Source organism: Peromyscus leucopus, chromosome 3, assembly GCF_004664715.2.
Source record: "Peromyscus leucopus breed LL Stock chromosome 3, UCI_PerLeu_2.1, whole genome shotgun sequence".
NCBI classification, from domain to species: Eukaryota; Metazoa; Chordata; class Mammalia; order Rodentia; family Cricetidae; genus Peromyscus; species Peromyscus leucopus.
Window position 1 is genome coordinate 49,311,991 of NC_051065.1, and position 25,832 is coordinate 49,337,822.

General features: G+C 48.8%; 1 protein-coding gene across 6 annotated transcripts in view; it reads left to right on the forward strand.

The window, feature by feature from the left end:
* Positions 1 to 22,901, forward strand: part of Hipk2 (homeodomain interacting protein kinase 2) — a 192,456-nt gene extending 169,555 nt beyond the window's left edge. For 4 of the 6 annotated variants that reach the window (XM_028889298.2, XM_028889301.2, XM_028889302.2 and 1 more), the window contains exons 13-15: positions 6,517 to 6,764; positions 10,913 to 11,076; positions 11,717 to 22,901. In XM_028889298.2, the coding sequence (XP_028745131.1) occupies positions 6,517 to 6,764; positions 10,913 to 11,076; positions 11,717 to 12,178 (874 nt within the window). In that variant the 3' untranslated portion in view covers positions 12,179 to 22,901. The remainder of the gene's footprint in view (positions 1 to 6,516; positions 6,765 to 10,912; positions 11,077 to 11,716) is intronic. The other 2 variants (XM_037203633.1, XM_037203634.1) reach the window with 1 other exon arrangement.
* The last annotated feature ends 2,931 nt before the right edge of the window (positions 22,902 to 25,832 follow it).

Consider the following 25,832-nt stretch of genomic DNA (forward strand, 5'->3'; position numbering starts at 1 on the left):
GCTGACCTTAATGTTGACACACATGAGAATATATACATACAGATGTAAATAAGCAGATAATATCATTTGAATGGAATGTATGTTCCATATTAAAGTTGCAGGACTGGGATATAGCTCTGTTAGAGACGTGCTTGCCACGTAAGCATAAGGACCTGAATTTGAACCCCAGAACCCATATGGGAAGTTGTGTGTGGTAGTGTGTGCTTGTAATCCCAGCCTTGAGATTACAAAGACAGGCAGATCCTGGGACACAATGGCTGACTAACCTATCTAAGCCTACTTGGCAAGTTCCAGGCCAGAGAGAAACCTTGTCTCAAAAAGCAAGATGAACATCTCCTCCTGAGGAATGGCACCTGAGGTTGACCTCTAGCCTCCATACCTAGGCATGCATACACAAACACACATACACAAAACAGTAAACAAACAAGTTTAAGGTATCTTTTCTCATGCTAATAGCTAAATTAAAAGCTACATAGCATCAGGGGGAGCACTTTGACCTGCAGGCCTTGGCTTCTCATCCTTCTCTCACTTGGGGCAGATTGAAAGTAATCCACTATGCTGGGCAGTGGTGGTGCACACCTTTAATCCCAGCACTCAGGAGGCAGAGGCAGGTAGATCTCTGTGAGTTCAAGGCCAGCCTGGTCTACAGAGTGAGTTCCAGGACAGGCTTCAAAGCTACACAGAGAATCCCTGTCTCAGAACAAAAAAAAGTAATCCCCTGTGTATTTCTGGTTGAGGGACTTAGAACGGAAGGGCATGGGGAAAAGCAGTGAGGCTAGCTGAGCTCTTGTGTCTTGTTTTCTTCGGCCAGGAAATGCCATCAAACCACCCCATGCCCAAGAAAACCACAGTTAACAAATGGGCCCTGGAGAAACCAGATGGGAGAGTGTTTGTTAGAGCCTCTCTGGGGAGGCAGAGGGCTGTGGAGCTTAGTGAGTAAGACTGGAGATGCTTTGGCCTTCCTTGTCTACAGTTCCTTTATGTGTAGTCATGCTGTGAGGACTAGAAAGGTAACACTCAGACAGCACTTGGAATGGTAGTTGATCTATATCCAGTGAATGTCACCTTATTTGGTCATCAGTGTTGTAATGGAAAAGGAGGTTTTTGGTTTTTTCACATACAGCATTTACTCTCAAGTCAGGGGAGATAAAGAAGTCATGGGAAGTTTATTGGAGGAGATGGATTTTGACCTTGGTCTTGAAGGATGAAATTGACTGAGATTAGCAAATGGAAATCAGAACCATATTCCAGACAGGATCCTACAGGCATGGGGTCAGAAGCTTGCATTCGATCCTCTGGCTGTATTTTCTCCTTTGTGGCTCATTTCTATACTTCTTAGCTCCTTATTTCCTTTCATCATTTTAAAATGATGAAAATCATCTATTGCCATGACAACACAATACAGTCGTGAGCTCTTGCTGCTTTGCTTCTTATTCCGGAGTGGTATCTGTCAAGGCCATTTGAGCAAACATTTCTCGTTTCCCTCCTATCGCTGTCTCTCCCACTTCCATTAACCAGCTCAGAATGGGCTTGATAAGCTGTCAATGAGAGTTAGAGACAACGGTAGAATCAAGTCCCAGTAGTGTCGACACATAGGAGCCTCAAGACCGCGCAGTGGCAACTCAAATGTGTGCTTGGTTTTTAAAGTGAACCATTTAGCAGCTTCCCATTGTTCTCTAATCTGAATAGTATATTTACGTGGAGCAGAGACATTTCTAGCAGTAGACAAGATTAGAAACAGAGCTATCAAACTAACTCACCTTTCCCAAACCTGTCATATATGCAGCCAAGAAGATACAACATTAAGCTGTGCCGTGTGGTTTTGCTTGTTAGTCGTGGTGCTTCCCAGATACAGACAAAGGGATGAGCCTCATGGAAGAGTGTGGGGAGCTCTTCCCTCCCCCTCCTCCACAGATAACAAGACACTGACATGCACCACTCACTGCCTGCCAGCTGCCTATTGTGAACCTGACCCTAACCTCACAGGTGACCCAGCCACGATCTCACAGGACTCTGCCCAGAACTTCAGCGGCAGTGTACTAATTCATGAGTTAGTTCACTGTGCCTTCAGAAAGTTCCAGTGGTTAGAAAATACAACTGCATTGAGCTAGAGATTCTTTAGAATTTTCAGATCTGTTAGGAATGCCAAATGGGCACAATTTAGATTGTGTTTGAGGTGAGATGACAGTCTGGTCAAAACCAGCGTGTGTTGCTCCCCTTGGTCACTTTGTGAGTAGCTGATAGCCTGAGGAGGGAGGCTCAGCAGAACTGGCCATCACCGCACTTATGTGTAAGGTCCTTTCGAGAAGGAGATTTGTCTTCTCTTGACGTGAATAGTAGGCTGGATTTTATCTTGACTGTCTTTCGTAATAAATCTTTCAGAGATATTCAAAACGGGTCCTTTCATACCGCAAGTAATCTCTCCCACTTCCCCTAGTAATTTCAGAGTGAGTTGGAGCTAGGTGGATGGTACAAGGCCATGGTTCCTCGGGGCCCACCTCTAAAGGGACAGCAGAGCCAGAGCTAGAATGGCCTTTGCAGGGATATGTTGGGAGCCAACCTCGAGCTTTGCATGAGTCCACCACCCTACAGATCATGCCTCTGCAGCAGAACATAGCCCCATTTCAGGAGATGGCAAGAGGAGCCTCAGTGTTGGGTTAATCAAGTACAAGTGACAGTGACCGAAGTCCTAAGTGAGGAACAGAGCAGCATGCCTGCTGCATCCCCTTGGGAACATGCCTGGAGTGAATGAATGCCCGGCTCCATCCCTGGTCCTGGAAGCACTTTGTACCTATGCAGGTAGGAAGAATACCCCCAACAACAGGACAACAGTGTTTTGCTCGGAGGCCAGCGGCTTCCTATGACCACTCCCACCACAGAAAGAGCAGCAGGTCCCCCTTGTTCCCCAGCTTTCCACACTGACTCCCACATCTCCATTGCTCTCCCCCACTCCAGATGCGGGGACCTCTTCCTAGGGACTCACTTTCTAAGTCTTGCAGCAAGTCACAGTTGCTCGTGGCCCCTGAGAGCTGCTGGGGCAGTGCTGCTAGAGGGCCGAAGGCTATGTCCTGTGAGCTTTGGTTGTGGAGAAGCCGGTGGCTTTTTACAATTAGAGAAATCCATATACTGTGCAGTTCACCGGGGACATTGCAAGTAGTTTTTTATAGTAAAACATGAAATTTGCCATTTTAACCATTTGGGGGCACTGGTTGTCACCATTATCTATTTCTAAGATTTTTCTATCATTCCAGTCCAATATTCTATATCCATTAAATAAGTTTACATTTTTCTCTGCTCACCCCCTAGATCTCTGTATCTGTAATCTATTTCCTTTTTGTATGAGTTTACCTATTCTAGACATTTTGTGTGTTGAATCATGCAGAATTTGTTTCTGGCTTATGTGATCCTCTCAGGGTTCGTCAATGTTGTAGTGTACATCAGAACTTCACTCAAGGGCTGGAGAGATAACTGAACAGTTCCGAGCACATACTGCCCTTCAGTGGACCTCTGCTCTATCCCCAGAACCTGTATCAGGTGTTGGCCATGCTTACATTGCTGTGCTCTCTTGGGTGTTGTGAGCAGCACTGCTATGGACATTGAGATGATAATCACTGTTTGATCTCATCTCCACTTCCTTTGATAATATGTCTAGAATAGAATTGCTGTGATAACTCTGGGATTAAACCATCACAAGTGAGGAATTGGGTCTTCACTAGTTAAAATGGACCTCGGTCCGTTCATGTGAAGAGCTGCAAATAAATGTGAACGCTCATTCCTCCACTTCTTTTGGGTTTTTAACAGTTATCATCTGGAAGACTCGTGTGACAGTTAATCATAGATGGCTTTGTGACTCCATTATTCTAACTGGTTATTTTAAAACTTTTACTATTTAACTTGTCGTGTTGTTACACGGTCTCCCACTGAGCTTTTCGTCTTCTCGAAGACAGAGGCATGTTTCTGTTTCTTTGTGCAGCTCTTCCGTACGGCCCTGACTAGAGCGCCAAGATTCCAAATCACTGATGTGCCATTTCTTTCCTGCCACTCTTGTGGCTCGGCACAGACTAGAGAAGAATTCTTCAGCAAGCCCTTCCCTAACTCTCTGTGCCGGATGAGGGTTGTGCAGAGCTTGCTTTCCCGTGCTATCTCAGGTAGCACAGCTGAGGAGACCACAAGTTGAATATCCTTTACCCAAAAGGCTTGGGACAGCAGGCATGGTCTGCATGCCTTTAATCCTAGCACTCAGGAGGCAGTCTGGACTGCCTAGTGGAACCCTGTCTTTAAAAAAGGCTTGGGACAGGGCCTGCACAGGTCTAAGCAGATGGGGCCCCAACACTGTCAGAGAAGTGGACCCAAGCCCCTCTCCCTAACTCAGAAGTTGTTTCCACTTGATAACCACTCAGAGGAAGAATGAGTTCTCCAATGGCTGTGCAAACAGTCTCGCTGGCCATACAAACCACACTGACGGGGAGGTCCCATGCCCAGCACTTGGTGGCCAGCACTAAACACACTCTGTGGACTTCTGTCGCATAGTGCTGTCTCCAGGCTTTTTTTTTTTTTTTTACCTTGTAAGTCTTTTGCTAATATATTATGGTTTCTAATTTTGTATTTTTGTGGGATTTCTGGGGAGGAGGAACATATCTCTGCATCTGTATGTGTTTCTTATGGAGTTTTTGGGGAGGGGGCTCTTTTTTCCCCCGCTTTTTTGTTTAGTTCTATTCTGATTTGTTTGTGTGGTTTGGTTTGGTTCTTGGTTTTTAGTTGTCTAATGAGAAAGAAATAAAAGGTTTGAATTTGTGTGGGTGAAGTGGTGGGGAGTATCTGGAAGAAGTTGGGGGAGCAAAAAACATGATCAGAATATATTATATAAAAAATCTATTTTCAATAAAAATTAAAATTATTTTTTAAAAATACTTGAGCCCAAAAAATGTTTCAAATTTAAAATTTTCCCATGCGCATATCTTCCAAAGGGAATTTTACACAATTATTTTTAGTATGCCTGTCATATCAGGTCAGACATGGGATTTCCCACTTGTGATACACTCAAACATTTTTAGATTGGGGAGCATTTTTTTAATTTTGAATTAGGGAAGCTCTCCTATACAATAACATTGATAGTTCACCTGATGAACTACTTACATGTGTCATGCAGTGTTATTGTCTCACCAAGTCCCAGAACAGCCTGACACAAGTTCTGTGGTTACCCATATTATTGCAGTGCAGACAACTAAATTCCTCAGAAATCGATGCTTCCCAAGACCCTGTCACCAGCACATACTGAAGGTAAACATCTGATTGAAAGCCCCACCAGGGACCTCTGTCCTAAACCAGAAGAACAGGGTGTGTGGCCACGAGAGGAATAGCCCAGCCTGGCATCACTAGGGCTGGGTATCAGGAGAAGGGCCAGGGCCCTGGAGCCTTCATCCCACTGCCCGTCGTCCAGCCTCTGTAGGTCTACAGCCCTGCTGACCTTCTACTAGCTGTGCTTGAAAGTGCTCGCTTCCCTACTCTCCCTCAAGTGATGAAAACTTACATCATTGGAAAGTGCCTGGCTTGGGTCTGTGGCATTAGTCAAGACTCCTGGGATAGGAAGGTCATTGGGAACCCTATCAGATTCTATAAATACTGGGTTTTTTTCTCATATCAGATTAGCTGGAAAGTGGCCATCTTGTCTAGGCAATTGTTATTTCTTAAAAATAACTGATCTGTGTACAAAAATAAAAGAACATCCATTTTTAAAACCTTGCATAATATGAAGTTACACATTTGTCATCCCAGCAGCCTATCACCAAGCCACAGGCAGATGGAATCAGTTCCTAGAGGAACCACAGGAGCATAAACCTCTGAAAAGCAAGTGCTGGCCAAGAGCCACCCCAAGCCAGCTCTTCCCTGATCCCAGTTAGAAAATGAAGACGTGGGCTTGGGATCCACTCCCTAGTGGCATTAGCATACAAGAGACTTGCCTTTAGTACTCAAGACAGTACTGTCTCCTAACTTGGCCCAGAGGATAGGAACTCTGCAGGAAGGCCAGGCCATCCCTAAAAATGGGCACCCAGGGGTCCTAGGTGGCCTGAACACAATCACCCAAATTCAGCTCAATTTATTTCTCAGAGTTTCTGAATGATGATGCTAAGATCTTCAGAGCCTCACTCCTTCTATTCCTCCACCAGCATCACTGGATACCTCCTCCCTTCCGGCTTACACTCTGCTGAGTCTCACAGGCCCAGAGCCCAGATTCCGGGCCATTTCCCTTCCAAGCTGGTCCTCTGCCTGCCTAGCTCATTCAGGTTATGTTTCCTTGCTCAGACAGACTCCACTTCTAGTGGTCAGAGGGGTTGCCACCAAACTCTACTGAATCTGCCACATGGGGACAGCCCAAGCCTATCTGATGGTCTCACTCGGCGTCAGTGTGCCCAGTGCCAGGCCCAGGCCTGCTCTGCCGGCCCCCCATGCGCTTAAGTGCTGGTTGTCTCCCCTCACAGCCAGCCCACAGTTCTAACTTCTCCTTTAACTTTGCAGCACAGTCTCCAAGCAAAGGAAAAACGTCATCAGCTGTGTCACAGTCCACGACTCTCCCTACTCGGACTCCTCCAGCAACACCAGCCCCTACTCGGTGCAGCAGCGGACAGGGCACAGCGGCACCAGCGCCTTGGACACTAAGGGGGGATTAGAGAGTCACTGTCCTGGCAACCCCCGCACCATCATCGTACCCCCTCTGAAGACCCAGGCCAGTGAAGTGTTGGTAGAATGTGACAGCCTGGGGCCAGGTAACCTGGGACCACAGCAAACCATAGCATCTCTCTGCCTTTCTTGTTTCCTGCTGTTACAAATGCTAGTCCTAGTGACACAGGAAGTACCTAATTATCTCAGATGATCTGTGTTGCACACACGGTTCTGTTCAAGCAGCCACAGTGAGAGTCTGCCTGTATCGTAGACTACCATAATAGTCTATAGAGAATATTTTCCTTTTGAAATTCTGGAAGCATGGCTGTCCTCATGGTGGCTCTGCTTCTGTCATTTCTTTCATTTCCTATTAACTGGTTTGGGCATTGCTGACATCTTCCTAGGGCCCACTGGAGAGTGGGTGTCCTGTGGAGGAAGCACTTCCTCGGGGTTGCCATATGGGAGTCATGGACCTTTATCAGGACTTTTTCTTGGGCACAGAGATGTGAGCTGAGCACATATCTCTCAGCTTTGTTTAAAGAACTAACATTCTATCAGGCTTATTCTGAAAATTGAGCCCTAGCAGGAAGCTGGTGAGCTGAGCCTTCAGAATCCACACAGTTGTTGTTCATCATGGTCTTACTCAGCAACATCTCTTCATCATTTCCTTCACTTAGGCTCCCATAGAAGAACTGGGAGCAGACTAAGCCAAAAGTGTCTGCATGTCCTGTCACATGCTGTCATCAGCCACAGTCAGGCCAGGGAGTGTCTTCATGTCCGGAAGGGACACACTGTCAAGCTTTGTCTAAACGTGAGAGGCTACCTCCTGTCTGTCACCTGACATGGCAACAGGAGATACCTGAGGTTACCTTGGAAGATAAGGATTCTTCTTTGCTGGTTACAGCTTTGCCAGGCCTAGAAGATACAGGCTGCTGAGGTACAGAGTAGAATTCAAGATGAGATCTCTAGGGACTTTTCCAGTCCCCTGGTGCAGCCAGCCTGCAAAAATTTCCCAATGCACACAGCCAGCCTGTAACCAGCCCCCCTTTTTCACACCAAGAACTCTGCCTGAAAGGAAATGGAAACCAGCTTGGGCTTCTTTCTCCCTCACCATCTGATTAGGGGTGACCCATGTGTGCTCACAGGCCTCCTTGCCAAGCACTCTCCATGACCATGACTTTAAAGGTATCCCAGCTACCTTCTTCAGAAGACAGGCTCGGTAAATACATCTGCCTGGCACCCTGCCACTGCTGCTCATTTTTATATCCTAGCTGCTCCCACAGCCTATGGAGTTGATGCTCGTTACAGAGTCGGTGCTCTAGGGCTGAGAAGCAGAGTGTGGGGCCCACAGTGCCCTGGCTAAGAAATAACATGAGGGGATATGCATATGGAATGAACCCTCCAAGGACTCTCTAATCAACGAGTCTTCATAGTAACTCTAGAGCTACTCTGATTTCCAAACGAAGGAACTGCAAGAGCGGAGGGTTCTCAGAATAGCCCAGGGCCATGCAGCTGGCCTCTCCCGATCTGCTGCTGGAGTTACCTGTGCTCTAGCACATTTGTGCACACACTGCTTGAATGAGGATCTGTTCCCTTATGGCCACAGAATCCACATTAGGATAGTGATGGCCCCTGCCACCTCATTCACCTCTGCCAAGGAAATCACTCCCTGAATCTCTTGACCCCTTCAGGACCTTCCCGCATTCAGGGCTCTTCCACTCGGACAGCTTGATCAGCTCAGACACGGTCTCCTCATCTTGTCATCACAATAAAGGTACTAGGTGAACACCAGACTCCTTCCAATGTTGACATTTAGCAGACCCAAGCTGTAGATTCCTGGAACTAATTGATTCTACCTCTAACATAATCCCTACAAAGTTCCTAGGATGCTGAACTAGAGCAGAGATTTGCCCCTGATCTCTCAATTCCAGCACACAAGCTCCTGGTGCCCAAGAGAAAAGGCAGCTCTGCTGACAGCCAAGGCATGCGGCTTTGTTTGACCCCATAGCTAGTCCTCAAAGACCCAGGTTTGGGCTGGGCTTGGAGAATCTCACTGGCTTAGCTTGGGCACCGAGTCCTAAACGTCGTCTGCTCCACTAGCGCCTGGCTGCCTCTGGATTCCTGGGAAGCTCAGTACACCAAGTCCCAGGCACCTCCTGAGGGACTTTGATGCCATGGGTAGCTGGGAGAAACCCTGGGTGCCAGTGCACAGTCAGATTTAGGGACCTCTTTCTGGGACCCACCATCTCCCTCCCAGCAAATCAGATCTTCCTTTGCTTGAGGCTGGGAGTCTCTTGAGAAGTAGGATGGTCCCTCTGCCTTCTGCACATGCCACAATCTGCTGTCCCCAGGCTTCCAGTTTCCCTTTGTCCTTCTCCTGGAGCCAGTGCCTTTGATGGAACTCTTCTCCCATCATTGGTGGTCCACAACACTGACTTCATTGCCCTGGAATTTGTCAGTCCAGCCCAAGTCATTCAAGGCCCCATCTTTTCTTATACATGTTCCTTAATGTGTAGTGCCATCTGTCCTAAGAATGAGGTAGAGACCTGTATCTTAGTCAATTCCAGAAACTTGGTGAAGGAAATGAATCATTAACTACAAGACACAATGTGACAGTGCTCAGATGTACTTGGACTGGTGAGATGGGGAGGTTTCCTGCCTCTCTCTCTCCCCTTGAGCAAAGCCCTCCTCAAACTTGTTAGGAGAGCCAGCACCACCTTTGTGTGCCTGTCTCATGCAGCCCCTTTCCCAGCCGGCATCACATTCCTGCCTGGACTAGACTTGGTTGGCCTGGGCCGTGGGAGGCAGGCAGTCCTTCAGCCTCCAACCAAAGCCTTGTCTTCTCAACTAGTTCCTCTGTGTTCTTTAGCTCTCACAAGTACAGTTAACATGTTAGCTGTGGCTTTGAAACCAGATAACACCAGCAGTACAGTTCACAGGCTGCTTCTGTTCCTGCAGGCACTCTGATAGAACACAGAGGATGTGTCTGGGACCTTCTCCCACCCATGTTTGCCTAGGCTCTGCAGGTTTACACAAGACAGGCAGCGTCCTCTCACAACTGTCTGTCTGCTTATGGTTGGCTCTTGGGTATTGTTCAATAAAGAGGCTATAGCTGAGCCAGGTGTGGTGATGCACATCTGTAATGCCAGTGCAGAAGAAGCAGAGACAGGAAGATCCCCAGTTTGAGGGCGGCCTGGGTTACTTGAGACCCTATCAAAAATAAAAGGGGAGAGGAGACAGTTATGACCTGTCCATTTAGGTGCTCTTCTTTGCAAAGCATCACTTACTTTATTCAGGGGTTGAAGGTCTCACCCCTGCCCAGCTAGACAGTTCAGGCCGTTCCTACCCGACCATTAGTACCTCCCTGCATGCCCTGCCTCTGCCTCTTGCTTTTATGCTCTGTGATGCCTCCTGATTACCCCTCTCACCCCATCTGTTCCTGGGTGGTACATGGTCACAGTGTCTGGCAGACAGCATGTACTTAGAACATACTGGCTAGGTTAAAACGGCAGGCTCTAATAAAGCTCTGGGATCCCTTAGAGCCATCTAATATGGGTGTTGTCTTTCTCAATCTCCTACCCACTAGGAGTGGTCTTCCCACCCAGCAGCAACATTCAGAATATACTAGAATGCAGACACTCATGCCACCCCCAGCTACAAGGCTGTACTCACACTGACCCAAGTATAAAGCTGAATCCTGGCTGGACAGAGTCTCTACATTGTCAGTAACATAGGAACAGTTGTTAATGTCAGCCATATTGGGTTCTCAGGCCATTCCCTGGGAGAGCTAGCCTTGGGTCAGGAAAACTGCAGGGTTATTGTAGCTTCTGCTGTTCATCCTAGTTGTTTGTTAGGGCCAACCACTGGCATGATCATATCTGATCCTCTTGGCTACCTGGGAGGGAACCAAGCAAGCCTTCTTCCTTCCACAGACCTCCCAGGTATTGCTATGCACTTTCCCTAGAGGACCAGTGTGGGGCCCAGCTTGGACCTGTGCCTTTACCCTTGAATTTGTTACTCATATATCCCTCGTTTGCAGCTCCAATCCACCATGTAGCCAAGGGCTAGAGCCCAGCTGCCTCTCCAGAGTCAATATGAATGCCTGACCAGGTTCAGAGACTGAGTGGCTTATGTCTGGGCAGTCTCAGGAACATGTCCTTCCTAGAAGGCCACTCTTTACAAGGGGAGGGAACGCCTCTGCTAGACAGCCAAGGACATGCCACCTACCTGTGACCTGTTCATCCTCCCACAGCAGTCAGTACCAGTCACCATTCATCCTCCTTCAAGTCCAAGTCCTCCAGCGCCGTGACCTCCACCAGTGGCCACTCTTCAGGGAGCTCATCAGGAGCCATCGCCTACCGGCAGCAGCGGCCAGGCCCCCATTTCCAGCAGCAGCAGCCCCTCAATCTCAGCCAGGTAAACCCCGACAGCCACAATAGGCAGTGTCCTAAGGGGCCTTGATGGCTTATTCCTATGCTAGACCAACCCTGGGAAAGGTGGTATCACTGGTTTGCAAACAGCCAGCCCAAAGTCAAGTGATAGAGTAGTTAGTGACGTGGTGCCAGAGCTGACCTGCTGATCAGAGGGCCACATGGGCCCAACAAAGGGTGGGGGCATAGTGTCCTGCCATTGCTTTGGGTCCACAGGCTAGCCTCACTGCAGGGGGTCCTCACGGTCAGTGCCCAGACCCATGGAGAGAGTACCCTGGGACTTGCACACACTCTCCAGTCATTTGGACTCTCTACAGGAGAGAGGGCTCTTTGCTTGGACTGGTTCTGGAAGTCGTCCCCAGTTTTAGATCTCACAGCATGCGGGAAAGCAGTTACTACTCAGAGAGGGATCACTCCAGCCGAGCATCCCACTGGCTTTGCTCCGGACTGGCCAGATAGCACCCTAGTCTGCTGACTAGCCAGTCAGACATTACTTTCTCAATCCACACAAATGTTTATGCTCTCTGCTTTTGAAGGGAAATGGGTGTGGTCACTCTGGCTTCCCATTCTGTCTCCCATAGTTTCCCTCTTCCCTAACACAGTCCCTCTGCTGCTTTTCTTCTCAGGCTCAACAGCACATGGCTGCAGACCGCACTGGGAGTCACCGTCGACAGCAGGCCTACATCACTCCTACCATGGCCCAGGCTCCTTACACCTTCCCACACAACAGCCCCAGCCATGGCACTGTACACCCCCACCTGGCTGCAGCTGCCCACCTTCCCACCCAGCCTCACCTCTACACCTATACAGCGCCCACAGCCCTAGGCTCCACTGGCACCGTAGCCCACCTGGTGGCATCCCAAGGCTCAGCACGCCACACTGTGCAGCACACTGCCTATCCGGCCAGCATCGTCCACCAAGTTCCCGTGAGCATGGGGCCCCGGGTCCTACCCTCACCCACCATCCACCCCAGTCAGTATCCGGCCCAGTTTGCCCACCAGACCTATATCAGCGCCTCACCAGCCTCCACCGTCTACACTGGATACCCACTGAGTCCTGCCAAGGTCAACCAATACCCTTACATCTAAACACTGGAGAGGGCCCGCAGGGCGCGGGGTGGAGGAGCTCCCAGCAGACCTGGGGAGCTGGGGTTTTATACTGCAGGTGCCGCACACAGACAATGCAAATGGGGCGGGGAGGGGGCAGCTGTGGGGGGACTTGAACTAGACGGGGAGGACTTAGGGCAGAGAAGAGAACGTTTTAAAGGAAGGGATTAAGGAGTGGGAAATCTATGCTTTTTATTTTAAAAAAGAAAAAGGAAAAAAAAAAGAAAAAGAAAAATGTTAGTAACAAAAGAGGAAAAAAAGAAAAAAACACAGCTCACAAACCCATTCTGCACCAAACTGGAAAGGAAAAGAAGAGCTACAGGAAGATTCTGGAAGCAAGGGGCCCCAGTTTTTGAAGAACTTTATGAACTTTTTAAAGATTATTTTCATATGGCAGCAGTGACACTGAAGAGTTTGCTGTCAGGGACACCTGATACAGAAATCCAATAGATTTTTAATTAATTGAACATGAAAAGTAGGGATTTTTCCAGAACTCCAAAAGGGTCAGCACCCCTTTCAAATGTCAGGCCATGGCCTGAGGAGGCTCATATTTGGGGATTGGTCTGGGGTTGACAAAGCCCAGTTCTGGCTCATTCATCAGGAATAGTGGGGTCAGCCAGACTGATGGAAAGAAGACCCCTCAGGAGAGGGGTGGGTTTCCTCTTTTGGGGCATTCTGGATAAATCTCTAAGCAATGTTATTCCTCAGATGTCATTAATAATGTGTGTTGCAGTCTTTGATTTTTTTCTTTTCCGAGACTTTTTTTTCTCTTTGAATCTACCCCTAGTCGTGTACATAGGGCTAGTGGTCGTCACGGACACCCTCGTAGAATGTAGCACTCTGCACCCTTGTTTCCTACCTTGTGTTCAACTCCAGTGATACCAATAGACTATTCCTCAATATAATTGCACAAAAAAGTGATATAACATAGGCATGGAACCAATGTGGTGGTCTAGGTGAACGAGTGAGTGTGCATGAGTGTGCACGTGTGGGTGTGAGCAGGGCTGCCACCCTCCCTGTGTGTCCCTTGGCACCGCCGTCACAGCCCTTGCAGTCTTGATTTTACATCATTCCCTCCTAGTGCCTTAACGACCGACAGACAGACAGACAGACAGACACGGTGAAGGGTTTACTTCCACTGGTACTCCAAGAAACTGCCTGGGGCTGGTCAGATACGTTCTCAGCTCTGTGTTAAGCTGTTAGAGTATTTTACTTGGGTCTTTTTGTTTTTGTATCATTTTAATGTCATGGGGATTGTCTTTCCTGGGCTCATTGTGAGCAGAAGGATTTTAAAGAAGCTTGCATTAGAAGGGGAGGATCACGGGTCTCAAGAGGGATGTGGAAGCCAGGTGGGGGCACACTGGTGACAGCTGGTTCTCTTGCTGAGCTTTACTCTGAGGGCAGAGGTCCAGAGAGACTTCCTGCCTGCCCTAGCTCTGCCTCATATGGCGTGCGGGGCTCTTAAGAATGTCAGCTTTGCCTCAGCCTCCAAGCCCACCACACCTCCTTCCTGGAGCCGTATGGGGAGAAGCAGGAGACCTGTTCCCGTTTCTAGTTACCTCCCCAGGCCCGCCCGCCCTCCCTCCCTCCCCCCCTTCCTCCCACAAGAAGCCTGATCCTCTCATCACACCCACACCTCTCTGCACCAGCTCCAGGGGCTGCAGTCAGACTGCTAGTGTGCCCAGCTCTCCCCTGCAGACCTCCACTGGTAAGTTTGCTGTTGCTTCTTTCCTGAAGTTATCCTAGGCCTCCCAACACACCTTGACCTCTGCTTTTGAGAGAGATACAGCAGGCAGAGGGGCTGGAGGGACATTTGGGAAAACACTCCCATGGACAATTAGGCCTCCAAAGAAGTCTGCCCTGAACCCTCACCTTTGCACCTTTGCTACATCTGGATATTTTCTCCAACTTTGAACAGTGAGGTGGGTAGGAATTTTGTATTCCTACTGAGAAACTCTGAAGCCATGGAGGGTGGAGACCAGTCGGGTCCTGGATGGGACACAGTAGCATGGTATGGATTGTTTGATCCTGGTGTGAGTCCTAGCTGGCCCCAATCCACATCTTCAGGTAAAAGGTCTCGTCAGCAGTCCAGACTCCCTCCCTGTCTTCCTTCTGCAGGCCCTGAGCAATCTACTGTGAAAGGCTTTCTTCATGATACCTGCCCTCCTTCAGTAACAAAGCTTACTTAGCTTTTAGCTGTGAAAAACTCTGGAAACTTCCCTACTCATCAGTTCTTATAAAGTCCCCAAACTGGGTATGTCTTAGTGCACCTTGGGCCAAAAAGAAGAGATGCTGGAGCCCGGCAAGGCCTGACCCACTTCCAGCCACGGACTTGCTGGAGGCATAATGAATGAAGCAGGCCTGGGGTAGGAGCTGCATCCTTCTCTCTTCCTGCTCAGGACCACGTTAGCCCAAGACTGGCTTTAGCTGCAAGTGAGACAGCGGAAAAGTCAGTTCAAAGAGGGGTGGGAAGCCAAGTCTGTGGAGAAGCCCTGAGCTAGAGGCTCCCAGAGCCTCACGGCATGGAAATCCATCTGTCACAGTTTCCCGTGGGACCTTCGCATACTAGAGTCACCAGGCGTCTGGTCCTGACTGAGAGTGGACCTGGCTTTGCCTCGCTGTGTGGCAGCATCTGGAGGCCAACGCCGTCTGGAGCTGGTCGTCTGGGGGAGGGATGACTCTGTCCTCTCCTCTCTTCTCGTCTGCTTAGACGGAAGCTTCTCACTCTTCCCCACTGTGTCCTCCCTTCCCTTTCCAGATCAAGAGTGAACGTCCTTGCTGCTCGTCAGGTTAGTGTCAGTGTACTGATGGTTTGTGTTGTTGCCACTGTGATTAAGGTCATTGTCACCTTGTTGCTCCTTAGTCAGGGTTTGAAGTAGACATTTATTCCAAGTATCTGTGTCTTCTTCGTAATGTTGAAACTTACTTTATTATAGCTGTGAGTATGAGTAGACTGGAGGGACATGCCGATGTCCAGTCTCGTCAGAGGAAAAGAAAGAAAACAAAAGGGAAGGCCCAGGAATTAGGAACCGTTTCTGTCGTCTCTGCCCATAACTAGCTGTGAGGAAGGCCTACTGCAAAGCAGAGACGCGGGCACTCGGGCCCTTCTCTGCGTGGCCCAGCAGTACACAGCCACTGTTGGGCCGCGTCTTCTAGACCCTTTGGCAGCTTCTCCCATATTCTCTGCGCTTTCCGCCACGTCTGAACTACTGTCCAGATTTTAGCCGGCCTCACATCTGACATTTAGCATAAAAGGCCCCTCTCAAAGCTGCCCTAGACCCTTTCCCATACCTTCACTCTTTCCCATCAGCATACTTGGAGTGTGGCTTATCTCCCTCAATGCAGAGACAGTGGTCTCACCCAAAAGCCATTAGGTGTAGTGAGGGTGATGGGCAGTCGGTGTCTCCTCGTGAGATAGTTTTGTCTCATTCAGTCCTGCTCAGTTACCACCCTTCCCATTTCCCTAGTCTGCTTTGTCCCCAGACCTCCTTCCAGCACACAGTTCTAGGGAGCCAAGTCAAGGAATGGGACACAGGAGAGCCCCACGCAAAGTCCAGCAGCTGCTCAGACGCTGCAGGACCCCTTCTAAATGACTGGCAAGTGAAGGGCACAGTGGGACTTGTAGCCGCCTCCCTGCTGCGCTCTGGCTCTGCCCGTCAGTGCCCGAAGTGTGGTGCTGGGTGTGTACACATTGCCCACTGTCACTCAGACACCAGGCCCTGGGAAGAAGGACTGAAAGCACTGGCTTCCCCAGACAGAAGACAGCCGCTGTGCAAACCTTCACCCCCTCCAGCGTTGGTCGCAAGCCCCTGCACAGAGCTGACTCACCAGGAGTCACAGAAGACCTGCGCCAGTTAGCGTCCTCACCCACGTTCCTTCCAAGGTGCTCAGCACCGATGCATCCATCCCTTTGGCAAAGAAGAGGGAAGAAAGGCTGCCGTCCTTAGGACTCCGTACACTCTCGGTGGGAGGAGGCCCACTTTGTCCTTAGTGGACCGTGTGTCCCTGGTGCACCCTCTGGGCCCTCTCTAATGAATGAACACTCCTCAGCATGAGGAAGATGAGGAGGAAACACAACTGTGGAACCTCCGCTGCTCGCTGGGTTCTTACTGACCATCTGGGCCTTAGCACCCAGGTCTCTGTGTCAGTATGTTGGGGTGATGTTTTAGGAGAGCAGATGAGCAGGCCAGTGGGTAGGCAAGGCTGGTGTTAGTGTCAGTTAACCCTGTGAAGTGGATGTGGTTGATGTGATTCAGAGGAGAGGGGGTGGGGTGGACTGTATTCAGATTTCTCTCCTTCCTGGTGGCAAAGTTGTTTTCTGCTATAAAAGCCAACTTGGCTTTGTTCTCTTTGCCTCTAAGGACTGGAACTGACCGACCACAGTGTGGAGCAGGTCAGGAAGGGAGGCCAGCCCAGCAGAGAGGACCTCCCTGGACCAGGTCTCGGGAGTTGCAAACACTCTTTTTGAACAGTGTGGTGGAGGAGTGGGTTGGGTGATCGTAGGGAGTGGAGTTAATGTTGAGGAGGCTTAGGGAAGTATTACTGGTGGTTCATGGTAGTAAGGGTGATGGGGTCCTCACTCTGCCCCTCCCTCCCCCAGGTTCTCATCGTCTGGCTGAGGGCAGGGGAGGGAGGAGTGAGCATGGCTCTTGCTGGCCTGCCAAATAGCTGCTAGGACAAAAAACAAACAGAAGGAAACTGCTTGGTGCCCCAGCTAGCAGACAGAGCTTGATGAGAGGCAGGGTCTCCTCCCATGGCCCAGCCTGAGACCGCACAACTCCCCAGCCAGCCATTATACCACAACACATTCCAGCCCAGGGGCTCACAGGCCCTGCTCCCCACTCCTGTTTGTCCCTCTTATGTGCTTTATAGATTCTTGAAGGGGAAGCCTCAGAATTAAGCAGGCCAGAGATGTCCTTACCAAATTAGAATGGAAAGTAAAATTGTCCCTTTCTGTAGCCAAAGAACCTTCTCAAAGACACCTCTAGAGAAGAACAAATACCATTCATTCCCCATTCCCTTCTGGGCAATATTCTCTTCTCCTGCCTGCTCTTTGTACTTCACTGCATTTGTTTCAAAACCACTCATCTTTAAAGAGGAGTGGAGTAGTGGTCCTAAACGCTGCTGCTCCTGGGGAACCGAGGGCCCTACAGTGCTCACATTTGTGCTTAATTGATCTCATGGTACAGTGTGGGCTAGAAAACCAGCAAGCAGACCTTCCCTGGGGACCCACACTGCACCCCAGGCTTAGGCAGTATCTGTCCACTTGCCTAGTCTCTACAAGCAGTACTCAGACAAATCCATCAAGCCTCTAGAGAACCAAAGAGGGCAAAATGAGGCTTACTTAATTGCAAAAGAAACCTCATGAACACTTTGGCACTATGGCTCACTGTATGGCCAACTGAGTCTTTAGGGCAGCTCATGAGAGAGCCCAGGCCGTCCCAGAATTGCCAGAAAAGAGATCCTGGTGGCTCCCTGTCACAGACGACACCCCTCCCCCAATCCTTTCAGGGTCCTACATCTCAGACCCATGCAGGAGAACATTACGCTGATTGCCTCTTGCTGCACACTAGTAGTACCCCATGTGTAAGGACTCACCAACATTTATTGAGTGTTCACAGTATGCCAGGGCCTGAGCATCCTCCCACATCCCAGCCACACACCCCTGGCAAGAGTCAGTACCCTGTTTGACAGATGGAAAAGCTGGCCCTCTGAGAAAGTGGCATGTGTGGAAGGAAAAATAGGATACAGTTCAGAACCCCCAAGTTTTTTATCCTGTTTTTGTTAATTGGGACTTTCCTCTATGAAATGTTGTTTCCTGTTTAACTAACTGCAGTGAGCAGCCTATCTCTAATGAGCTGTTCAGTGATGCTGCCTTCCCTGTGTGCCAAACACTGTGCTAAGAATTGCGGAATGAACCCCATGACACCAGCCATGTCAGTACCTGTATCTTACAGAGCCTGCAGCCTGCCCGGGCCACCCTCTAGGGAGAAGGGGACAGAGGGCTCGATTCTGTCTGCGTGGCTCTAGAGCTGCGCTCACAGCCCCCAGCCTCAGCTGCATCCCTGTGTAGCACAGTCAGTCCTGGGCAGAGTGTCACACCTGTCTTCCCTGTGACTGTGGACTTCAGCAGGGCTGTGCAGAGGTTCCTGGATTGGATTCAGGTGGAAGAGGAGTTCAACTTGAAGAAAACTCGGGGGGTTTCTCTGGATTCCTAGAATTCCTTTCTAGCTTTAGTCACTAGTCACGCTGCTACAACTCTTAGGAGAGCGAAGGGAAAGTGTTCTTTTCTTTCAAAAAAATAAACACAGAAGATGATTTTTCTTGCTTAGAGTTAATCCTAGAAAGGCAATACTAAAAGTATATATATTTTTTTTCCCAAAATGCTATTTTTTACTGTACTTGATAAATATCTTGACAGCTCTGATCTCTGTACTAGACCCTCTATTCAGCTCTGGACAGAACCAGAAGCCAGGTTCACGCCAAATTTGTAAATACCATCTGGGTCTGTGTCCAGAAACTTTTTTTTTCTATGAAGAAACAAAAACAAACAAGAAGAGGAGGGGAAGATGAAGGCAAGTTGGGAAGAGGAACAAAATGGAGTTTTCTGCAAGAGAGACCCTTCTCGGGGAGACGGACAGAGCATAGTGGAGCGAAGCATCCCAGTGAGGAAGTGAGAGGAGGTGCCTCTGGCTGCGGAGGTTGGGGGCACCACAGCCGCGGGTCAGTTCACTTGAGAGAGGACAAGACTCAGTCTAGAAGTGCTGGAGACTAGATTTGAACTAACTTCTTTAAGACTCTTAAGTATCTGCTCAGTTGTTCGGTTGAATTTCTCGTTTCTTCTAAAAATGTCTTTACTGACTGGCTCCAGGCTTGTTTGCCTAACTTCTTAGGTCGTTTACACAAGTTCTAAATTCTTGTAGAACTTTAACTCCTTTGGAAGCAAACCCAACTAGTGCAGACCTGAGATCCTGGTTGGTGTTGGTAGGTGTTCTGGAACTCCGGAGAGCACCTGGCAATGTTTTCAGAAGGTTTTAGATACATTATCTTACACAAACTGTGACCTAATGGCAATAATTACCTCAAATGTGGGCATTCGTCCTGGTTTTAGCCTTTTTTGAAATCATGTAGCCAGCTTGATCTTGTGATTTAAAAGACTATGAATTCTCTGTGGGCTGAAAGTAAGGATGAATGTGTACCCTGGTCACTGTTGCCGAAGTGAATTCTGAGAATAGCTCATTGGTATACCAGAGGTGAAACCAAGGAAGAGATGATTCTTTGTGTCATAATCAATGTGATGTTCAAGGACGGGGAGAGCATGTTTCTTGCCCTTTGCTTTCCCCAGTAGCAAGTAAACTACGCAATTGACTGTCGATATTCAAGCATACTTTTGGCTACATTTTATAGTTAAAGTATTTTATAGTTTACATTTAACCTGGTACTTTTTAAAAGAAAATTGTTTATAACTGACATCTTCCACCACAGTGATTGATTGACTCTTGTGTTAGAAGCTGTGTCTCCCCAAGGCAGGCATTACACTGTTCTGTAGCCCACTGTGCGCCTTTCCTTTATTGTTGCTTTCCAGTGAACCTGAGAGAATGTGAAAGGAAGTCTAGAGGGAATGGGAAGGGGTGAGTCCTGAACCTGGGCCAGACGTAGAGGCCTGTGCCATGTTGTATCGACACTTGTTGTCAAGGCCTTCTTGACAGCATGGAGTGGGCAGTGAGAAGTGATCTCTGCTTCATCACTTCTGTCTTGATTTGAGTGCTTCCTCCGGGACTAGATCACTCACCTGGCAGTAGATGATGCTGGTTCTCAGCAGCTCTGAAGGTATGACCAGTGAAGCTTTGGTCAGCATTTTGAGAGGGAGAACCATACCCCTATGCCATGGGGTTTTCCACATATCACTGTTTTAGTCCTTTCTTTTTCTTTCTTTCTTTCTTTCCTTCTTCCTTTCTTTTCTTCCTTTCTTTCTTTCCTTTCCTTTTCTTTAAAATAAAACCCATGTAAAATGATGTGTTCTTTCATTTCCCCATTGTCTGGCTAAGCTGGGAAACCCAGTTGAGAGGCCTCTGCTCACAGGCGCAGGTGCTTCTGAGCCAAAGGAGCTGGGGGTGAACAGCGAAAGACGGCCCATGGGAACTGGGTCTGCAGAGGGATTTACAGGGACAAGTGGGGGGCCGCTGGTAGGCAGAAGACAAGAAAGGTCAATTTCCCTGACAGTTTTGTTGGGTTTGGGTTTTTTGAGGTGTTTTTGTTTTGTTGTGTCGTGTCTTTAAGACAGGGTCTCACCATGTAGCCCTGGCTGGTCTGGAACTCACTGTGTGGACTGAGTTTTGATTTTTCTTGTGCCACCACTGAACTGTGGAGAACCCATGGTGATCTATGGTGTGATGTGACCGTTCCTCTAGCAGACCCCTTGAGAGCTGCAGCATGCCAGGGTACCCGGGACTTCACCTCTGTTGGCTTTGTGTGTGTTGGCTTCACACACACACAGTGCTGACAGCATGCTCTTGTGAGCTGTTAGAATGTCCTTACAGAATGTTCCTCATCTCACCCTTCTGAGCCATACTCCCAGGCTCCTGGTGTGTGTGTGTGTGTGTGTGTGTGTGTGTGTGTGTGTGTGTGTGTGTGTGTGTGTGTGTGTGTGTTTTCCTTTGCACTAATAAACCAAATGAATTTTGTGTCATTGTCTTTGGAGCTAACCCATGTTTTTAAAAATGAGAGGCGTAAAAATGCGCTTTTCATTAATATTTGAAAAGTTAAAGTTACTGCATCTAAAGAAGGTCTCTGCTGTGGCTGGCTCTCTTTAGTGTCCTCTCAAATCAGCTTCCAAAATGGCTCTCTCTTGCCCCTCCCCCCATGTAGACTCACTGCTCCCATAGCCACCTCTGCCTCCCTGCTGTCACCACAGATCCATGCTCTGGCACTCAGGACTCCAGGAAGCTCCAGAGCCAACTAGCAGACTTGCTTAGCCTTGAGAGCCATGCTCCTGCCTCCCTGCTGGGCTGGTGGCCTGGGCATTTGCTATTAGTACTTCGGCTCAGATTAGGAGGAAGGACATAGGAAGTTTCAAGTGACTTGAGTGTGCCATCCTCTAGCTTTCTGTGACTGAGTGGAACGAAACACACACACACACACACACACACACACACACACACACACACACACCACGTGCCCTTCAAAGCAGAGATTCTGTTCACACTGCCTCCAAGTCCGCTAGCCCCCTGCCCTCCACACACCCCCCTCTCTCTGTGTACTGCCCATTTGAGGCTGGCTTTCTTCCATGGGTTGCCCAGGGCACAATCATTTCTCGCCCCCAAAGCCCCCTTCACCCCTTTGTGTGTGTGTCTTTTAACCAAATGAAGTTGACAAAGGCGGATGTTGGGGCTGCAGAATTCCTAGTGTAGTAGCAGCACTGTATAGATAGAGATGTTGATATATATGTTTGTGTATATATATATCAAGCCAAATTTCTGATAGGAAAAGTATAGCTTTATGGATGAGAAGGAAGAGGAACCCTTTAGAGGTTGGAGCCAGCCTCAATGTGTCCAATGGGCAAGGCACATCCTGTTCCTTCACACACAGCTAAGGCCTCAGCACCCAGCCCTTGCCGTCCTCCTCACCTCAGCAGAGCTGGGAGGCCGTGAGGGCTCTGTTGCTCTGCTGCTCCCTAGCCACAAAGGCACGGGAGAGTGGGGGGCAGATCAGAATGACGGGGTTTCCAGCCCATTTGCTCTGACCACATGTATTGAGCTGCAGCCTGATACTATATCACATTTCCAAAAACAAAAGGCACCGTGAAGATGGCGAGAAAGATCTATAGCAATGCTTACCTTTCAGCCAGCCACCTGTGAGCTCAGGACGCTCTGGGCAGAAAGACATACTTCGTAGGACAAAAACAGGGAAGAGGAGACCTGGCAATGCCCGTCCCCAGTCCAAGGAACAAGGCTCCTTCCTCCAAGGTCATCTCACCTAGGTATTTCTCTACCAGGTCATCTCAGCTCAATCTTGATAACCCCTTGAAAGCCCTGGCCCATCTGTTCCTTCACTGTATGGTTTCTGTAAGAAAGTGTTAATCCATGTTAATCTGTGTGGGGATTATTGCGTGCAACAGTATTTTCTCGTGTACCTCTTTTTCCTCTGTGATGTGTCTCTTTATTTATAAATGTCTACTTTTTTTTTAAAGGACAAACCAGTGTGTCGTAGACCTCTATGTAACCTATCCCTTAGTCTCATTATAGGTATGTTATAAGGATGGATATTTTACTTGGCTTTAGAATGTTTTTCAAGAAAACTAATTCTTAACTGATGAAGTTGTTGCTACTAAAATGCTCGTTTTCATCATGACGTCGTGCGCTTCTAAATTAATCATCATTTTCGTTGTAGAAAAATGGAGTGAATTTATATTAGTCTTGGAAACTAATAATAGCATTGTAAATTTATGAGATGATTTTAACAGAAAAATTATAGAAGAATAGAGTTATTTTAATTGTAATATTACTAACTGTAGGGTGAGGAAGGGGTCCTGTTGTGGTGAACTCTGTTATAGCTTGTAACTCAGTTTCTTTTTGATCATATTTTCAGTCTCTGAGGTGAAGCGAGTTATTAATGGGATCTGTAAACTCACATATGCATATTGTATATGTGTAGAGATGTGATCACACTGTCTTGGAATTACATTAAACTGTTTGGAATCACTGTACTCTGCCCAGCAGCTTTCTTATCCAGAGCCTCACTAGAGGGCACTGTTGCAAGTAATACCCGCAAGAAAGTTCTTCAGCCGTTCTTCCAGAAACTGCTCACTGTCCCGAAAGGACTCACAGCCCACCCTCACATTGAAACTAGAGGTGTCCGCATGGCTGGAGCGAGGTGGGCGCTGTGGTCATTGCCTGTACTGCATATCCTGGATCCTGCTGTCCCTTCCTGACCCCATCTGTGCCTACATTCCTCCTCTGAGACCCAGGTCACTGCTGGCCTGTGAGCTTGCCAACATTCCTTCCAGATGTGCATTCTGCTTCTTCACCCTGAACTCCGCAGACAGCCTCAGTGCGTCAGCCCCATTGCCAGGGCTGCCATTTCTACTGGAGAGTGCATGTGTGCGCGCGCACACACACACACACACACGCGCACACACACACACACACACACACACACACACACACACACACACGGAGCCTAGAAGATGCCAGATCCTCCCCTCCCACAGCTCCTGGCTTCAGTGGTCTCCTTTGCTTTGCCACATACCTACAACATTTGCATTCCCTTCTCTGCCCGTCAGACACTCGGACTTTACAATGGTCTGTTCTGTGTACTTCATTACATACAGTCCTTCATTATTTGTCCTTTAATTCCTGATTTATTTTGATGTTTTTAGGTTCATTTATGTTATAGCATGGATCAGAATTTCTTTTTGCAGATCGACTAGTATTCCATTATAGGAACATACCACATTTTGTATGAACATCTGCCCTGCCCTTATGGCACACCACTGTGAACTTTGGTGAGCAAAATTCTCTTCAAACCCCTGCTTTTGATCCTTTCAGATATGTCTTATAGAGGTGGAATTACTGGATCACATAACAATTTCATGGAAACTTGTGAAGAACCATCACAGTGTCCCAGGGCGACTCACTTTGCATCCTTTCCCATCTTCAGTGTACGGTTCCATGCTCTCCCCAGCGCTCTTGCCCATCCTCAGGATCTCCTGCCTCCTCTTCTTACATGCTTCCAATTCACCCTAAACACTGTGGCCCCTTGACTTACTTCCTCCACCTTCTCACCATGACTTCTGCAGCCCTTGCTTCCCCCACCTGTCATGCTTCCACTCAGCCATCCAACTGCTCAGCTCCTGAGATCTGCTGGAGCAGACCCCTGACCCAGCAGACCCCTGACCCAGCAGACCCCTGACCCAGCAGACCCCTGACCCAGCAGACCCCTGACCCAGCAGACCCCTGACCCAGCAGACCACTGATCCTCCATACAGACCCCTGACCCAGCAGACCCCTGACCCAGCAGACCCCTGACCCAGCAGACCACTGATCCTCCATACAGACCCCTGACGCAGCAGACCCCTGATCCTCCATACAGACCCCTGACCCAGCAGACCACTGATCCTCCATACAGACCCCTGACCCAGCAACCCGACCCAGCAGACCCCTGACCCAGCAGACCCCTGACCCTGCAGACCCCTGGTCCTCCATACAGACCACTGACCCAGCAGACCCCTGACCCTGCAGAACCCCTGATCCAGCAGACCACTGACCCAGCAGACCCCTGACCCTGCAGAACCCGACCTATAGATCACTGACACAGCAGACCCCTGACCCCACAGATGACTGATCCCACAGACCACTGACCAGCAGACCCCTGATCCCATAGATCACTGACCCTATAGGCCATTGAACTAGCAAGCCCCTAACCAAGAAAACCCTCAATACTAGATTCCCCAACCTCTTCAGCCATGCAAATGGCCTGTGGCTCTGGCCAGGCCCCTATACTCACAGACTCCTGTGACTGATGAGAAGCATTCCCCTTTCCACTGTCTTACTTCCTTAGATTCCTACTCCAGAGTAACCCGAGAAACCTACAACTTCCTTAACTCCAGTTCCTCTCCAACTCCAGGAGTCAGTGTCTTGGTCACTCAGCCAGAGGCTGCGGCACCTGTACTGCCCAGGAGCAACCCAGCCTCCACCCTGTAGAAGCCAATCAGTGGATCCAAACCTTCCTGCAGTATGGAGACTATCCCCACCATTCATTTATTATTGATTGATTGATTGATTGAGGGTACTTGGGTTTGAACACAGGCCTTGAGCATGTTAGGCAATCACTCTACTGCTAAGTACATCCCCAACCCTTATTTGTTTGTTTGTTTATTTGAACATTGAGAAAGCATCTTGCTAATTTACTCAAGCTGACCTCAAACTCACTATGGAGCTCAACCAGGCCTCAAACTTGTGATCCAAGCTGCCCCAGCTTCCCAAGTAGCTGGGATGACAGGCATATGCCACCATCCCACTTAAACTCATAAAGGAATGCCATAAAAGATACCTTCTATGAGGACACTACCTCTGATGGCACTTCTAAAACAATGCTGGACTCCAGATCCCCTTAAAGACACTTGACATCCTCATGTGTCTTTTATATTCTGCTTCAGTGGTACCGTGGGTTTTGCGGCAGCAGCCTCTCAATCTTTACCCGTGGACCAGGAGTGCTCGTGAGAGAAATGCTTGAGCCTTGACAGGCAGAAGGCCAGAGGCAGAGGGAAAATACTGATGCCAGGAGGCAGCCTCTCTGAGTGGGGGAAAGACAGTCACATGTTTTAAGTTGCCACCAGCCCCTGAGGCACAGACAGCAGGCTGTGTGGTTGGTCCCAGTCAGGTTCAACTCCAGGAGCTCTCATTTTATCCCTGGGAACTCTGGTGCCTCAATATGTGACCTTGGAATAAAGTGCCATGTGCAGACTGGCCAGACAACCCCCCAAAAAAACTTTTTCATTGTGTCGAGCCATTAAGTATTGGCTCGTTGTTCCTGTTGAGACTATTTCAATATAGAAATCAGTCCCTGAAAGGGAGTATCTTCTACAATAAAAAATCTAAAAAGAGCCACTGAGATGGTTCAGTGGGTAAATGGTGCC